This window comes from Bos grunniens, chromosome 1, assembly GCF_055505025.1.
Source record: "Bos grunniens cultivar Pamir isolate PY7600 chromosome 1, Bosgru_T2T1.0, whole genome shotgun sequence".
Taxonomy (NCBI): Eukaryota; Metazoa; Chordata; class Mammalia; order Artiodactyla; family Bovidae; genus Bos; species Bos grunniens.
In genome coordinates, this window is record NC_141165.1 from 4,023,151 (window position 1) to 4,041,605 (window position 18,455).

Genomic DNA, 18,455 nt, shown 5'->3' on the forward strand with positions numbered 1-18,455 from the left:
TCAGGAAACACACCTATGCTTGGTGGTGCTTAGTCCACGTGAGACTGAGTGTATCTGATATTTAAGTCAAGAGTTGTAAGTATTTAAGCTTTCTTAGTTGATTTATTCATTTAAACATGCTTCACACACACACACACACACACACACAAAACCATTTGAGAGCCTATTATTTGTTAGGCTTTGTGCTAGGTAGTAATTATGCAATAAAAAGTTGTATTTATTAAAAAAAAAATCCAGATCTCAGCAAACATTAGGAGGGAGGTATAAGGCAGCCTAGAATTAAATCTTACCTGCTCTATCAAGCAGACGTGAAGCAATACAGATGCCGTTACTTTAAAGTCATTTGGGATAATTAACATAGCACAAAATTTGGATTAAAACAGCCTAAGTCCCAGTTCACCGTTTACTAACTACTACCTTGGGCCAATCTCTCAGCTGCTTTGGGCTCTACTTCATTTTCAATCATTATTAACTGTTGAATGTTGCTAGACTGAAAGCTTTCTGAGAATAGGACCTGTTCCTTCCCCACTGCATCCTAGCCTAGTGTCGGCACATACTAGGTTCTCAAGAAGTGCTTTAACATTAAATGAACAAGTAAAGAGGAGCTCTTATTGCTTTTTCAACATGGACCTTTCTAGCTGGACATCTTGAGAATTACCAGGTTTCCAGGTTAATATAGGAAACAGTCCTCTAATTGGATTCCGCCTTTGTTCTTTCAGCTCCTAGATATACCCGTGATGCCTTCCAGAGCATCTGACGGATTCTAATAGGTAATGATTAGGATGCTGTGCGGTATAAACAAAGGACTTGCAGTCCGTTTGTGGACTAGACTGAGGAGCAGCCACCATGCGGAATGCTGCCAGTGGCCTCGTGAGACAGGGGCGAGAGCTCTGCAAAGTCTCTCCTAACCATGAAGTAATTGCTGTGGAGTGACGTACGTCACCTCTGCTCACAACTCACCGGTCAGAACTGGCCACATAGCCTCTCCCAGCCTCAAGGAGCTGGGAAAAGCGAATCTACCATGAGAGTGGAAGAGGAGGACCAGAACTATTTGGGGAACAGCACTGATGGTGATCACAGTCCTGCTCGGAAGGAAGACCCTGAGCTGGTCCACTCACGTCCATCGAAGTACAGGTCTGGAGGCTGGCAGGAGCATCTTCACACTCTTGGATCTCCTAACTCCCTGCAGGGGTGGGGTGGGCAGAGCCCCACTCTCCATCTCTAGGGCTTCACGGCATCCTAGGCCTTCACGTGAGGATTGAACTGAACTAGAGGAATAAGAGTCACGTCCCCGGATGAGCCACAGGCTGCGCTCTGGCTGTCGATGGAAGCTCACCGCCGGATGTCCAGTTCTAAGGGTTGCTGTCCGCTTGTGTGCAGGGTTCTCAAGTGGTTGTGGACGGTGATTCTCCTCTGAGCAGAGGAGCTGCGTTTCTGATTTCTGACTCTGATCGGTCCATGAGTCCTACAAACTGCCACCCTATGGACACAGCCCCTCTGTTTCTGCTCCCTGTGCTCCAGCCTGACAACTTCAATCTGTTCCTGGAAGGCATGTGTGTGTATGTGTGTGTGTGTATGGGGTGGTGATGGGTAGTGGGGAAGGAAAGGAGATATGATAGGGAACAATGGTTCTATTTGGTTTCATATTTTTCCAGAGTTTTTCATTTCATGTTTGGACCTTGACTTTGGAAACCCCAAACCCAATAATCTGGCTTTTTTTTCCTGGTGTTTTCATGATAACTTTCCTTGGTGGCAAATGATGCTTTTTCTGAGCTTCTCTGGTGGCTGAGATGGTGAAGAATCCACCTGCAATGCAGGAGACCCAGGTTCAATCCCTGGGTTGAAAAGATCCCCTGGAGGAGGGAATGGCCACCCACTCCAGTATTCTTGCCTGGAAAATCCCACGGACTATGGTTCACGGTAACAAAGAGTCAGACTCTGGTGCATGACTAACACTCACTTTCTTTCTAGCTGTCTAAATCAGTAAGAATAAGGTTGGTAAAGCGTAACAAGAAATACAGTGCAGTCCAGTGGAGTATTACCCAGCCATAAAAAGAATGAAAGGTTGGTATTTTCAGCCATATGGATGGACCTAGAGATTATCATACTAAGTGAAGTAAGTCAGACAAAGACAAGTGTTGTATGATATCGCTTACACATGGAATCTAAAAAAAAGATACAAATGAACTTATCTACAAAACAGAAAAAGACTCACAGGCACGGAGAACGGATTTATGGCCACCAAGGGGGAAAGAGGGTGGGAAGGGATAAAATTAGGGGGTTTGGATTAATATATACACACTACTGTATGCAAACTAGGTAAACAGCTATTCTCAGTATTTTATTATAATCTAAGGGGAAAAACCTGAAAAAGAATATAAACATATATATACACATATATATAGACACATAAAACTGAATTACTGCCATACATTTGAAACTAACATGACATAAAGCAACGATACTTCAATTTAAAAAAAAAAAAAGAAAAAGGGGGAAAGGTTTTTAAAAAAGAAATACAGTGGAGGAAGGGAAATCAAATCAATTAATACATCAAAATATTACATCATTTATTTAATGAGCTATTTCCACAATCTCCTTTATTTTCTTACATCTGTGGAACATACAGACTTCCTACATATATATATATATAGGAGGAGAAGACGACAGAGGATGAAATGGTTGGATGGCATCACCGACCTGATGGACGTGAGTTTGAGCAAGCTCTGGGGAGTTGGTGATGGACAGGGAAGGCTGGCGTGCTGCAGTCCATGGGGTCGCAAAGAGACGGACAGGACTGAGCGACTGAACTGACATATTTCTATCTCTGGTAATAAAGTTTGTTCCCAAATGCAAGTAAATAGGTGTGTCCTACTAGTGGAATGACCAGTGCAGAGGTGTGGCTCTTGGTAAAGGCCAGCAGTAGCAGTGCGCTTCACACTGTATTCCTGAGTCTCGCACTGCTCTTTGCTCCAGAGAGCACGTTCTATCTCAGCCACAGGAGGGCCCCTGCTTCCCTGAACTGCCTGTCTGACAGACTGGGAATTCAGAGATAAAACAAGGAGTGGATTCAGGAGCAGAATAACAATTAAAAAAAAAAAATACTGGGATGAATGGAACATTTGGCAATCATTCAAACATTTCCTGACACTGGTGGTGTCTGCGGGTGGCAAAGTATTAGTTTGACTACACTTTGGACAAAGTCCTCGGCCTTGGCCATCAATGCAAACATACAAAACATCCTGACAGGCTCCCCTCCCCGCCCCGCCCCAGTGCACACTCCCACATGGCTAAGCGGCTGCAGGGCACGTCTGGACGCTCGCCTGAAGGGGCCCTGCTCCACTGGGACCAGGGGCGCCATGGACTGGCTTGGGGTGTGTCTGTAAGCATGTGCCCATCGCAATGAACAAGGGGCAGGGGGCTTCTGTGAAAACCACCGGCTCTGGTGCAACTTAGAGAAACTCCTTAAATGAAAGAGTATTGCCCCTACACGGAGCCAGCTTTCTGCAGCCATTCAGTATGGAGCGGCTGGCAAAACTGTGATCTCACTGTGGCTGCAAACCCACTTAAAATACTAACAGTGATGATAAAGATGAATAATCCCTGCACCTCCAGGGCATATATGAGTTTGCTTATCTCTCCTGTCAGCCCTGAAATGTTGCTGTTCAGCTGCCCTAGAGAAGATCTGGTTTTGGTGGTCCTGCAAATAAACAATTAGGTCAGTAGCTCTTCAGGCTCTGTAGCTTCTGATGGGTCTGTTTTCTGCAGAAGTTGCTGCTGCTCTCCACACAAGGACGGGAACCGAGTGTTTTTAAGCGAAGTTGGTGGAGAGGGGATGAGTGCAGTGTGGTGGGGAAATCACGGGCTGGGGGTGGGGGTGGGGGAGGGGGGCAGGACTGAAGGTTAGCTAGGATTTTCCCTCTCAGCAAGGCTCAGGGGAGGTGCAGTGCATCACAAGTGCTCCGGCGGCGGTACCCATGGCCTTAATCATCTCCAGAGTGGGGCGATACTGCTGAGGCTGAGGGAGAGAATTGCTCCAGCGGGGGGGGCTCCGGGAACCAAGCTTTTACAGGAATTGCACAGTCTGGCCACGACTGCTTCTCACGCTTGCCTAGGCTCGCTTAACTCCTCTCTTTTCCACAGGGGGTGTGTGGAGAACCAGTTTCCCCATTAACTTGGGGCCTGCATTTTATCGACTGCAAACGCTCATGATCCCAGCGCTGGGGCCATCTGTGACCTGTTGGGCCGTAATAGCTTGGTTTTCCCCATGTTCGGCTCCCTCCTTGAGTACTTAGTGTTAAATCATAGGGGGAGGAAGTGTGAGCAGAGGAAAAACAGCACCATTACATGACCCCCGATGAGACCGCTGTGACAGAATTAAAAGCTGCCGCCCTAGGACATTCTAAGAGATGACATTGTGAGGTTGCCAAGGTAACCCACCAGGATACAGCTCCAGCATCTTTGGGGTTGATGCTGGGTGGATGAGGTCAGTCAGAGGTGAGGCCCAGCTGCCCAGGGTGTATCCCTTGGCTGGCCAGTCCACGGCAGTCAAGAGGAAAATCAAGGCTGACCTCTACACAATACAAAGGAACCCAACCTCGTCCCCTTACTGGCTATTCCAGGTGAAAGAGAAGCATCATACTCCAGGTAACTGATCAGTGTATGTTACACGGGGCTGAAAACGGTCCGGATATGAATGACTCACCCATTCACTCCATGTATGTGGATTAAACACCTGCTGTGTACATCCGCTCCATGTATGTGGATTAAACACCTGCTGTGTACATCCGCTCCATGTATGTGGATTAAACACCTGCTGTGTACCAAAGTGGAAGCGTCAGAATATCTAGGGGGAAAGGTCAGTTCTAGAAAAACCCTAAAAAAATGCAGGTCCAATCAGGAAACAAGATCATTTAAGACATTTACACACTGTCAGTACTCAGGAAAAGGTTGAGTGGAAGAAAATGAAAACAGAGTAACTTATTAACCCCAAGGACCTAGTGTTAAAAAAATAAAAAATACATGCAAAAATTGTACAGAGTGGAAATGATTTGCTTAAAAGAAATCAACCTTCTCCCCCAAACACACCAAGTTATGCGGCATTCCCCCTTTTTCCCTTTATCGTCTTTTAAATATCCCGTGTTTACTCTGAACTACTGACCTAGAAATATTGGTTTCTTTCTCCCATGTAAGGACCAGAAAGATTTCAGACGGACCCTGCCGTGCAATAACTCTAGGCCTCGGGCATATAAAAAACAAAGATCCCTCCTTTTGGCCTTATAGGTGGGTGTTCAAAACCATCACTGCTGCCAGAGGCCGCCCTTTCCCGCATGAGACTGTTTGAATGTGGACATGGGCTGTCGTCTGATCCCGTTTTCTCCCAGATGGCAAGCCAAGCAGGGGAGAGACTGGGAGAGCCAGGGTAGTGGTGAGCGACACCAGCCAGCGGGGGCTGGAAAGGGAAAGGGGCAAACACACACACACAGTGGGAGGTGGGGAGGAGCACAGAACTGGGACGGCCAGGGCAAAAGCAGACAGGGAAGTCTTCCAGAAACTGTGTTTACCGGAATGAAAACAAAATAGGGCTTCCTTACCCCTGGGGGGTGTTATTAGTACCAGAAGGACACCATTAAAACACTTTGGGGCCTACACTAGCCCTCCATCCTGTGGGCTCCAATGCTTAAAACCCCCTCTTTGCCCAATCAGAAAATGTAGGCAATTAATTAGATTATGTCAGTTGGTGATGGACTGGGAGGCCTGGCAGGCTGCAGTCCATGGGGTCGCAAAGAGTGGGACACGACTGAGCAACAGAACTGAACTGAACGGCTGTCTTACTGCAGCCCCCTTAAAACAACAAGAGGGTAACAGCTAAGTTATAGGGTGCTTTCCTAAACACTGTACTTATAAAACCCACGAGAAAGTGCTACCTAACAAAGGAGAAAACAGGCCCAGGGCCGGTGAGTCACTTACCCACATCACACAGAAGGCAAATACGGATGGAGGCCCAAGGCCCACCCTGAACCCTGGCCCTAGGGCCCGGGTAGTAACCCTGACGTTTTAATTCTGCTTTGTTTAAAACGCTCCACGAACAAAGACTTCCAACAGGCTCACGGCCGCCCATCTCGGCTTCACTAAGGCAGCCCTGACGTTTTATGCGTCTAACCGCCTCCTCGGGCGGCCTGAAGTTGGTTCCCTAGGTTTTCCCACATCTTCTGGGCACCTGCAGTACGTGGGCGAGGGCGTGACAAGCGGACAGTGGCACTAACCGGCTCCCCAGGCACTAAATGCCCAGCAAATAACTCAAGGGCCCAGGGACGAGGCCACCTGCGGCATCTGGATGCTGGAGGATCCCTCAGCCGTCTTTCCCGCCCCGCCGCACCTCGGCGCCCTCGGAGGGCACCTGGTCCGGAGTTGGTGGGGGAGGAGGTCCGTGTCCCCCACACGCGCTCCTGATCTTGTGACCTCGGTTACCAGGGGTCGAGAGGGGGGCGGGGGAGCCACGGGGCTCGAGGGTCTGTGACTCGGGAGCCCGTGGGCAGCGCGCGGATCGCGGGGGCGCGGAGTGGGCGAGGTTCGCGGGGGGCGCGATGGGCGCGGGGCGCGGGGCGGGCGCGGTGGGGGCGCGGGGCGTGGTGGGGCCGCCGTGGGGGCAGCGGCGCGGGGGCGCGGCGTGGGAGCGCGCGGCGGGCGTGGGGCGCGGTGGGGGCGCGGGGCGAGCGCGGATCGCGGGGCGCGGTGGGGGCGCCGTGGGGGCAGCGGCGCGGGAGCGCGGCGTAGGAGCGCGCGGTGGGCGCGGGGCGCGCCGGCGACTCCCCAGAAGATGCCGCGCGGCGTCTGTTGCCCGTGAGTTCAGAGGAAGAGGAAGTATAGGCGGCGGACGCGCGGCGGCGACGGGGGCGCGTCGGGGCTGCGGGCGGAGCGCGCCGGGCTCTGGGCGCCGCGAGCGGGAGCGCGGCGGCCGCGGGCTCCTGGGCAGGACGCACGCACCGCTCGCGGGGGGGACGGACGCACGGGCCCGCCTCGCCGCCCGCCCCACGCCCACCCCCTGTCGCCCACGCCTTCCCCCACGCCGCCCCCTCTGCATGGCACAAACTTTCCTCCCGGGACGGAACACGCTGTCTCCGGGAGCCCCCGCGCGCGCCCTCTCGCCGGCCGGCCCCGAGCGGTAGGTGGGCGCCTGTGGGACTCGGGGCGGAGGTGGGTGCAGCGGTGCGGGGACCCCGGCGGGCGGGGAGAGCCCGGCGCGGGGCGCCTCCCTGCAGGTTGCGGGGGCCTGGGCGTGCTGCTCCGGCGCGCCGGGGCTCCCTCGTCCTCTGCGCCCGGGCTTGGGTTGGATGGCGCCGGGGGCCGGCTCCGTGGGACGCGGCGGTCTTGGGCCAACTTTTCTGAAAAGGAAAGAAAGAAATCAGCCTTGGCGCGCTAGGGGGAGAGGCACCCCCAGAGCGGTCTGTGGTGGGTAATGGGCTCCGCCGGCCCGGGGGCGCCGGGGGAGGAAGCGGAGGGGAGGCTTCGAGGCTACAGGTGGGTCTGGGACACTCTGCACGGCGCCCTCCTCGAAGGGCGGGCGGGCGCTGATCCCGGAATCCGGGTTCAGGAGGGCGTGAGGCGGCGGGGAGCTGGGGCGGGGTGCGTGCGCCTCCCGAGGCGCGTCCGTCCCGGGGCAGGGCTGCCAGCCGCGCGGCCCCGGAGGCGCTGAGACTCGGGGCGCCGGGAATTCCCGACACCGAAGACTGCTGTCTCGCCTTCCGTAAGGGGGTTTCTTCCCTCGTCCTCGCCGCTTTCTTAGGCCCCAGGGTGGACCTGGGTCAGGGCAGGGTGGCGGCGGCGGCGTTTATTTCGGGAAGCCCCGCGGGCGCGCATGCCCACCCCCGCCTCCCGGACCGGGGCTGGTGCCCTTCACCTGCACGGTCGCTGCCTTGGCACCGAGGGCCGCGTGGAGGCCGCGGGGCTGTAACCCGGGGGCGCTGCCTGCTGGCTCCCCTGTGTGGCTGCGGGTGGTCCCCGGGGACGTTGGGTGGTGTCACCGACTTTGTTAGGGGTTTTCAAAACAAAAAGTTAAAAAAAAAAACAAACCCCAACAGTCTGGCCCGGATCCCTGTGTTTGAGTGACTGCCCTGGCTTCCAGCAACAGTCCTTTCTTGTAACTGGTGGTACAGCTGTTTTCAGATGCTGGGCACAGTTGGGCCATAGGGTGTCATCTCAGGATAAGTGAGGCCCCGGCCAGGAAGGAAGGCGGGTGTGGTGTCAGCGACCTCTGCGCCTGTGGGGAGGGTGTGCGTTGCACCCCGCGTGTCCTCAACCCCGGATACCTCTGCAGGGCTGAATTCCCTACCAAGTTCAAGTGACCCCCGATGTCACCAAAGCCGGCAGAGGGGTTAAAGCAGCAAGCTGTTCGGGACTCTTCGCTGCATGTGTGTGCTAACCTCAGTGAAATCACTTTAACCTCAGAGGGAGCTCTGCTTCCTCTTTTGCCTTCAGTGGGGTTTCTGGTCTGAGAGGCAGGGCGTCATCCCTCTGTCGCTGGGTTGGTTTTTCTTTGTCTTTTGGCTGCTTGGACCCTGGGGCACATGGAAGGGGGAGTGTTGTGCAGTTAGCTAATTGATCTGGTGCAGGAACCGAAAGAGTAAATTGGGAATACAAGTCAGTGAGTTCTTTTTCTCCCTCTGGAGCAGGAATTTTTGGCTTCCATTCAAATAATTGCTTTGTCTGTAGGGAAACAGGCAGAAAATCTTTGGCATGAGTGATGTGAGTTCCTGTAAAGCTACTTGCATTCTTCCAACCTTAACTTTTCAGCAGAACTGAAATTATGTGGGCCCCTGGTTTGGTGGGCATGGGTGTCTTGCTAGATTTCTGAGTTGGTGGGCTAGGGAGAAGGTCCTGGGACTCTTCCAATGCCCAGCTCCTTCTAAAAAATATGGACAACTTGGAAGAACAGTGACCACCCAAACACCCATATCTAGAGGCCGTAATTTTGCAGTACTGTATTGGTTTTATTATATACGTCTGTCCATCTGTTCATCCTCTGTCCATCCATCAGTTCAACTTACTGTTTTATGCATTTTAAATTAAATTACAAACATTCGTACGGGTCACCTCTAGAACTTTTGTTAGAGTTCAGTATATGTTCATGACTTTCTTAAGGTGAAATTTATTCCTATGGTGAATTTATACATACATACGTATCTACATATAGTGAAATGCACAGATCTTGAGGGTAGCATTTGCATAGTGTTTTGACAGATGCCTACACCTGTATAACCCTCGTCTGTAATCAAGGTAGAGAATGTTGCCCTTGCCCCCAGAAAGTTCCCTCATCCCCATTCCCAGTCAGTCTGTGCCCCCACTCTTTTTTTTTTTTTTTACAATCACTCAAAGCTAGTTTAGCCTGTTCTTGAACTTCATTTATTGTAGAAATCCACAATATTGTGTAAAGCTTCTTTAACTCAGCATGTTTTTGAGATTCACTCATGTTTTATATACCAGTAATTCGGTCCTTTTTTTTTTTTTTTTTTTGCTGAGTTAAGAATCCAGGATCAGTTTATACCAGTTTATATATTCCCCTGTTAATGGACACAAGAGTTATTCCCAGGTTTTTGGAATGAAGCTGCTGTGAAGATTTGTTTACGAGTCTCCCTAGGGACATGTGCTGTCATGTCTCACGGGTAAATGGAGTGAAATTGCTGGGTCATAAAAGATGTGAACTTTATAAGAAACTGTCAAACTTTCTCCCAACATGATTAGACCATTTTACACTCCCATAAGCAAGGAATACATGTGTGAGATTCCAGATACCACAGCTCATTTCCCTAGCTCAAAGTCAAGAACATGGTTGACCAGTGTTCTTCTGGGCTCAAAGGTGCCAAAAATCGGGACCACTCGAGACAGTCTGGAACGTGTTGTTTTGTAGATGGAGGAGCTAAGGGAAATCCCTGACTCTGCAGGTAAATGGGTTTACTCTTAAATTATTGTGCATTATCAGACAGATGTTTTATTTTTAGAGGTCTTCAGAGAAGGGATTTCCAAAGGGGAACGTCCCCTTGGTTGTGAAAGAAGATTGAGTACTTTCTGTATAAAGAAAAATACCCACCCCCCACAACCTCGCAGAATTCCACTGAAGTTCTGCTTTGACACTCTTGGGGGATTTCTGATGCGTTGGTCTGGTTGCTGGGAATCCGGTGGAGATTCCCATTGGATTTCTCTGACTGGGGCAGCTGGCTGTTGAAAGGCGTCTTGTCTGCTCTGTGAGACAGGTCAGATTTGACTTTTTGAAGGCTCTGAGAACATGGCTTTTCTGTTAGAGTGATTTGGCTTGTCAGTGAGAAATGCGGCCTGTTAACACCCTTCTTCTTGTCCTGGCTGAGAAAACGGGCCGTTCCCTCTCAGGTCCGCTCTCGTATTCAGCCCTTAAGGAAACCTGGTCTTCACGGATCCAGGAAGCAGGAGTGGGGCGTCCTGCCGACGTGGGCCCCAGGAGGAAGCCTTTACATCTCGCCAAGGTTCGTCAGTGGGGTCAGGGGACGTGTAAGAGATTTCGAGACATTGGCCTGTGTTTGGGGACTGCTCCCCTCGTCTGCCAGCCTAGTACAGCACCTGCCACAGGGCAGAGGCTGTGAATAACCCTCATGGTACCCATCTGGGTGATTACCTCTCTGGAGGCTGACAGGGATTGCCAAGATGTCAGAACCCCAAGGCATATTTTTACTGGAGGCCACTGTACTACCGCCTGGGAAACAGGTTCAGACTATTAGGAAAACTGCCAGCTGTAGACTTCCATTCTAAGGAGCACTGTTCTTATCTTATGATAGATTTTACTATTGTTATTAACAGAATACTAATTATAGCTACCCCGTGCCAAGTGCCCACTTCGAATCTAACTCTCATGAGAGGTAGGCGCTAATCTTATCTGTACTTCGGCTCTGAGGCGACTGAAGCTCAGCGAGGTTAAGGAACTTGTCCCAAGTTCACATTTTGTTCGTATTTCATGGACGTTCTGGTTTCACAAATGCAGATCCCATCTGCGAGCACAGGTTTCCAAAGGCAGAAGGCCCCTGTAGAATAGAATGTAAACTGCAGTGGGGACGAAGTTGCAGGAAACGCACCCTGTACTCACTTTCTCAAGTCTCTTGTCCGTTTCTTTTGGCGCACCTGGGGCCCGGATGGAGGTACTTGTTTTGATGACAGTTTAAGGTATTATTAGTTATCTCACTATAACTTTATTGTAGGAAAAGAAAGACATTGCCAGCTGTTTAGTTTGAGTGTCTGTCACTGAGCCACCCAGTGCTGTAGCCATGGTCTACAGGAGGCTATTTACATCTGAATATCAAGGAATCAAAATGAAATAAGATTAGAAGTGCAGTTCCACAGCCTCACCAGCCGCCTTTCAAGGGCTCTGGAGCCACATGTGGTTGTGGCTACTGTTCTGGACGCAGGAGAAGTGGAGTATTTCCAGCCCTGCTGAAAGTTTGGTTTGATGGCGCTGCTCTATAGCGAGCGGTTCTCTTTTGTCCTTCTGGATAAGAATTGGCAACACTCTTGGCTAAAGCTTAGGCTATTTTTCACTGACAAAGAGATAAATTTAGCCAGACGTTTCTTTTATGTTTACCTTTTAAAGGTTTGTGTGTGTGTGTGTGTGTGTGTGTGAGAGAGAGAGAGAGAGAGAGAGAGAGAGAGAGAGATCTTTCCTCCCATTCACATTCAGTTTTTGACATAAATTTGAGTTTCCCTTTTCTCCTGGGCCCCCAGAGGGGCTTACGTTATCATTATTGTGTGTTTTACCAAGAGGCTTTCTCTGAAAAGATCAGTACGGCGGGCAAGTGATGGTCACGGCTTGAAGCCCTGTTAATTCCTTGCTCTCCAAAGAAGAATTCAGTTCAGCTTTTAAATATGCATTTGTGTTACTTACTCCCTACCTGGGCTGAATTCACGAAGAAAAAGCGTTCTCAGCAGGGCCAGGACCAAAGAGCTAGAAAATTAGGTCACATTCTACGTGTGGTGGCTGCCTGCCAGGCCTGAGGTGGAGGAGACAGCCTCTGGGGTACCCGAGGGTGCTGTGTGGGGGTTTTCCTGGGTCGGGCCTGCCCCCACGGGGTAGAGGTGCTGGAGGGCCCGCAGGTTGTAGCTGGTGGCGCAGGGTGATGGGGAGGGGGCCTGGCTGTCCCCCTTAGGGGCGTCCACTACTCAGGCTGGGTTCAGAGGAGCGGGCACCAGCCCACGGGTGTCGGTGGGAAAGCCAGACCCGCCAGAGCTGGGCAGTCAGCATCAGCTACGAGTGCGCATCTTGTCTGACGTTCACCAAGTCTCACGCCGCTTTATGAAGGTGCGTTGGTTGTTTTCACACTTTTCACCCAGGAAGCCAGAGGCACCTCACTGACCGTGCTCCTTTGGCTTTTAAAACTAAACTGTCCCTAAACTGTGCTGTTCCCTAGGTGGACCCTGTGGATGGGCAGCGTTTATTCTTTGCAGAGGATCATCAGCTTCCGTTTGTGTGTGCGTGCGTGTGTGTGTGTGCAGGTGTGTTTGTGTGCGAGTGTGTGTTGAAACTCCCTACTTCGTATTTCACCCCCAAGGAAATCCTTCTAAGGAAGCCTTCAGGTTTTATGGAGTAACTCCCAAATTCCTCAAATTTGGAGAAATTTTTGTAATAGACCTTATCCATAAAGGTGAATGAGAAGAAATTAGGTTAATTGCAGACTCCGGTTAAGAGAACGTGATCATATCATGTCTTATAAAATTTTGAGAATGCAGAGTACAGGTAATCAGACTGTCCATTTAAACACTTCTTTAATTTGGAGAGGTCTTCGGGGATTTTTTCCAGTGTCTTGGGACACTTTATAAGCACCCTTTCAGTGTGGTTTAATTATGGCAGGTTAACAGGGATCTTGATCATGGATAACAAGTAATATCCATGATAACAACTAATAGCAACTAATTGTTAGATAACAACTAATAACAATTAACATCCAGACAGTTGTTTCTAGATGCCTAGGGCCTGACAGTTGTTAACGTATTTAATCCTCACCCTGCCAGTGGATTCTGCAGTCCTTCCCCATTTTATGATTGAGATCCCTTAGGTTAAGCGGCTTCCTTGAGGTCCAAAATCACTGCAGATGGTGACTGCAGCCATGAAATTAAAAGACGCTTATCCTTGGAAGGAAAGTTATGACCCACCTAGATAGCATATTGAAAAGCAGAGACATTACGTTGCCAACAAAGGTCCGTCTAGTCAAGGCTGTGGTTTTTCCAGTGGTCACGTATGGATGTGAGAGTTGGACTGTGAAGAAAGCTGAGCGAGGAAAAATTGATGCTTTTGAACTGTGGTGTTGGAGAAGACTCTTGAGAGTCCCTTGGACTGCAAGGAGATCCAACCAGTCCATTCTGAAGGAGATCAGTCCTGGGTGTTCTTTAGAAGGAATGATGCCAAAGCTGAAACTCCAGTACTTTGGCCACCTCATGCGAAGAGTTGACTCATTGGAAAAGACTCTGATGCTGGGAGGGATTGGGGGCAGGAGGAGAAGGGGATGACAGAGGATGAGATGGTTTGATGGCATCACCGACTCGATGGACATGAGTTTGAGTGAACTCTGGGAGTTGGTGATGGACAGGGAGGCCTGGCATGCTGTGATTCGTGGGGTCGCAAAGAGTCGGACACGACTGAGCAACTGAACTGAACTTGAGGTGCCTTGACTAGGAAGTTGGGGCCTGGGACCTGAATCCAGGCGGTCTGGCTCCAGAGAGCCCACAGCCCAATGCCTGTGCCGTGCTTTCAGAAAGGTGGACTTGGAAGCAATGGACAGGTATTCCCAAGCCCTCTTTCCCTCCTTTCCCAGACTGTGGCATCCTCACTGCTCCTGAAGACTGTCCACAGAGTCGTGTTTCTCGTGCACCTGTTGCGGCAGGGCCCTTGGGTAGCCGTTCTCGGGAGACGAGGCAGCGGCTGCCTTCAGGAGGTTGGTGCTCCTGTAGGAAGATGGGGCAGTGCCAGGAGCGTCGGGGCTCAGCCCCAGACAGGTCCATCCCGCTGCTCGCCCTGCTGTCCTTGGCTGGAGTTAACGGAGCCAGAGCAGACTCCCACTGCCTTTGGCTCCATCCGCCGTGGAAGGAGGCCGCTGCAAGGAGCTCAGAGCACACGCCCTGGATGCATCTTAGATGCCCCGTCTCCTGACCCTCGAGAAATCCCACTGGCTACCTTCCAGCCATGTCCAGAATGTGACTGCTCCTCACCCCTGGTCACCACCTGGTCTTGCCCTTCCCAGGGTTGGAGGGATCCTGCCTCCTTCTGGGCTCGGAACCCTCCGGGGCCTCTCACCTGCCTTGAGGCTGCCGGTGTGGGGGGGTCGTCTTGCCCACGAGCACCAGCTCACCGCTCCCTGAGTCTACTGCTGCCCAGGCCGCCCCGCCTCCCGGCAGGTCCCAAAGGCTCCAGCATGTTTGCTGCCGTGACGGCTGCGTCTGCCCACTTCTCCCAGGGCTTGCCTTTCCCGAATTCTGCTCATTGTCGCCTTCTGCGGGAGGCCTGCCCTGATCACCTTTTTTTTTTTTTTTAAATCCCTGCCTTCCTTGTCTTTATGAGACATTCTTTCAAGCTTGAACTTCATTATTTTTATGCATCTAATGTCTGTTTCTCTGCTCCTGAAAGTAAGGTCCATGAGGCTGGCATGGTTCTTGTTTTGTTTTCCTTGTTGCTGTTTCACCTCAGTATCCCCAGCATTAGGAACAGTGTATTGGATTGGACTGTTAGTCGCTCAGTCGTGTGCGACTCTTTCCAACCCCATGGACTATATAGCCCACCAGGCTCCTCTGACCATGGGATTCTCCAGGCCAGAATACTGGAATGGGTTGCCATTCTCTTCTCCAGAGGATCTTCCTGACCCAGGGATCGAACTGGGTCTCCTGCACTGCAGGCAGATTCTTTACCGTCTGCACTATAGCAGTAGTGCCTTGCATGTATTAAGTGCTCAGAGAAGGGTGTGATGTGTATCGAGTTGGCTACACAGTGGTCCCCAGTTTTTGGTTAAATAGCAGTCTAGGTGTTGCCCTGCAGTATTTTTTAAAGATGTGATTAACATTTGCATCAGTAAAAGCAGACCAGTCTCCATAGTATGAATGGGCATCGTCCAGCCAGTTCAGGGACTTAAAAGACCGAGATCTCCGAGGGCGGGGCTTCAGCCTCGGAGGCTCAGTGCCGCTCCGTCCCCTCTTCCCTGGGTCTTTGGCCTCCTGGTCCACTCTGTGGATTTCAGACTTGCCAGCCTCCAAGTCCAAAGACAAGTCCACACACAAGAAACCCGGGAGGAAGAGCTGCGGCAGGATGTTGAGTTCTGTTTGGGGCGTACCCTTCTGGAAGTGCCGGGAAAGAAAGTTCTAGGGGGAGATGTTGGAATGGGTGGGTGGGCCTATGAGCTGGAGTTGAAAAGCAGCCAAGTGGAGAGGGGGTCTGACAGCTAAGGGGAGAGGAGACAGTTGGGGAACTTTCTTGAGCACCATGTCCAGGCCTATACTGGAGGGCCCCAGACTCTGTGCTGAGACCCTCCGAGGCACTGCAGCAAGCTTGTTGGATGTCTCTTTCACTGCCACCCGGAGGTGGTTCACAGTACCAGCGTCAAAGGGCCCCACTTCCTTTGGATGATGTCATATCTTTGCGAAGCTGGATTTGGGGTGGTTGCTAGGGTCACTGTGGGACAGGAGATGGCGGGCGGTGGGGCTAGTGTGATTCTGAGGTCTGAGAAGTTGCCAGTGCACACGTCCCAGTGGTAAGTAATGGTGGTACCTGAAAGATGCACAGAAAGACTCTTTTTTTCGGTTTATGTATTCTGTTCTTTCCAAAGACTGCTAAGTTGTTTGGACATAATAATCAATTTGTTTGGACCTGACTACTTAATAAATCAAACCTCGCAGCCTGGGGTTTCTATGAGAAAACATCCATAAACACTGGGGGTCATACGTGCCATGACCTGAAAAGTGTCAGAGCCTTTGCCGTGTATTGTTCTGGGCATTATATGTAGCATGTTCAGGCGCGAGGAGCAGGGACAGAAAGACTGGGGACAAAGGGGCCGGCATGAAGACTGCACCCAAAAGTGTTTCTGCAAAAATAACAGCTGAGAGCAAATAAAACGTAAGCGTTTGTTAAATCGCGATAGTGGGTGCAGAGATGTCTCATTTTTTCATTCTTATCCATGTGTTTTCAGTGGTTAATAGTAAAGGCAGTTTGAAGAGAGAAGGACAGAAGGAGGCTCCGGTATAAATTTAGGGTGCACTTGTGTGGGAGGAAAGCAGAGAGCTGGAGAGGTGGGACATGAGATCCTAAGAGGTTCAGGAGAAACGGGCTGAAACCAAGGAGGTCTGCAAGACCACCCTCCTCTAGACTGGGGTTCAGCCCCTGGCTACGTGCTTCAAACTCAGGGCTTCGGAGGCCCAGGTGTTGGGAGGTTGGAGAGGTCAGGAGCGGGAAGAGATGGGGTTTGCTCTGAGGGCGTCGATTCTTAACCCTGGATGTCAGTTCCTATCTCTTCAGGAGTCTTAAAAAGGGATGCTTGGCGCATCTGAAAGGCCTGGGCGTCTGGACATCCAGCTGTCAGGCACCTGGCGGGCAGCTGGGACGGAGAGTCACCTCTGTGGTCCAGGCTCTCGGGAGCTTTCCTGTGGTTTAGACGTTGCTGAATCACGTGGAGGTGTGGATTCGGACGGGCAGGCCTGAGTGGGCCGTTCCCATGGGTGGTGGTACTGCTGGTCTGAGCACCGCACTTTGAGCAGCGGCCTCTTGGGAGGGGGCCTTTTTCAGCTAAGGGTGGTTGTGATGGACGCTCGTTGGAGAGCAGAAAGGTAGTCTGGATCTGTCTCTGCCCGGCGTTTGCTTTTGATAAATATCCCTCTTATCTTTTTTTTTTTTAATCTTTTCTCCCCCTTATCTTTTGCAGTGTAACATTTTACCCCCAAATCTGGGAACTGAACACAGTGAATGTTTATCACCTCTCAGGGCTCCTGTGAGTCAGGAATCCAGAGGCAGCTGAGCTGGGCGGTTCTGCCCGGGGGCCTCTCCTGAGGCTGTGGTCAGGATGCCAGCTGGCCTGAAGGCTGCTGAGCGATGCTGTCACTTCGGTGTGGAGTTTGCCGTGGTTGTTGGGTGGTGGTCTCAGTCCCCCGCCCCGGGGGCTTCTCCGTGCTGTTAAGAGAGTGTCTTCCCAATAAGGCGGTGCTTCCCCGGTGGCTCAGTGGTAAAGAAGTCACCCACCAATGCAGGAGATGTGGGTTCGATCCCTGGGTTGGGAAGATCCCCTGGAGGAAGAAATGGCACCCCACTCCAGGACTCTTGCCTGGGAAATCCCATGGACAAAGCCCGGCGGGCCACAGTCCGTGGGGTCGCAGAGTCCGACATGACTCAGCAGCTGAGCGCAAGTGCACGGAATTGACAGCGGGCTTCCCCAGGCCCGCCCGCCCTTCTGCCGCATCCGGCTGGCCGCAGCGGCCAACCCCGATGAGTGCAGGGGGTGCCCCCTCGTGAGCAGGAGGATTACTGAGCCCCATCTGGGAGGCTGGCTGTGATACGCCTTGATGTCTTCAACTAGGAAAGGAATGCCCGTCCAACACGGAGAACTTGAAAACTATGACAAACTATAAAGTGAATGTCTCCCATCACGTCATGACCCAGAGGAAAGTTCTGTGAAAGTTGTGGTCCCTGTCCTGCCAGTTAAGAAACAAGAAACACGTGGATTTTCATATGCAGATGCACACATAGACACTTAAAAACAGCAGCATAACACCGGCCCTTTCACACAGATTGTTCTTTTCCTTGGCATCAAATCTGGCACGCTGTCAGTGGGTCCGTTTCAGTTACGCTTGGGTTTCTCTCGTAGACGGTTTGTAGGATATCAAGATTTGACACCATCCAAATAACTGGTTGGGTTTTCAAAGTTTCATACATTTCTGAGTGAAGAAAAATGTTCTCATCATGTAAAAACTTCTTAATTTGGATCATCAGTTCTTGCTTTGGGTGCCTGAATGATGTAATAAACACGCTCGAGCCTTCAAATATAGGATTTGAGTGAAGAAATAAAGAATGAGTTTGCCAGCTGATCCGGCATCATTGCATGTAATTGCACCGTCTCTGGTTGCTTGTCATGAGCTGTTGGCAGTTGTTAAAATTAGCTTTACAGTCTGCCTCAGAGTAGCAGCAAATGTAGTAAATGAGCTCTCACTCTTAATGAAACTAATTTGTATTTGAAAATATAACTACATTTATTGCCCCCATTATTTAAATACATGCCTGCTAGTTGGTAGTAAAAATGAACTTTAAACTGAGGTTTTGGGGTTTTTTTTTTAATCCCAGCTGAAAAATAATATTTTCAGAAGGTGATCCTTTTCAAAGTGGTTTTCCAGTGTTGTGTGGGCATCTGGGCTTCCCTGGTGGCTCAGCTGGTAAAGAATCCGCCTGCAATGCAGGAGACCCTGGTTCATTTCCT

General features: G+C 51.1%; 1 protein-coding gene across 3 annotated transcripts in view; it reads left to right on the plus strand.

Moving 5' to 3' along the window:
- Window positions 1–6,947: 6,947 nt before the first annotated feature.
- RFTN1 (raftlin, lipid raft linker 1) overlaps window positions 6,948–18,455 on the plus strand; it is a 228,674-nt gene continuing 217,166 nt past the window's right edge. The window contains exon 1 of one of the 3 annotated variants that reach the window (XM_086390607.1): window positions 6,948–7,165. Coding sequence is in view for 1 of the 3 variants with exons in the window: in XM_086390419.1 (XP_086246545.1) it covers window positions 7,335–7,452 (118 nt within the window). In the remaining 2 variants the exon portion in view is untranslated. Of the gene's footprint in view, window positions 7,166–7,266; window positions 7,453–7,598; window positions 7,748–18,455 lie in introns of those variants that run through there. The other 2 variants (XM_086390419.1, XM_086390685.1) reach the window with 2 other exon arrangements.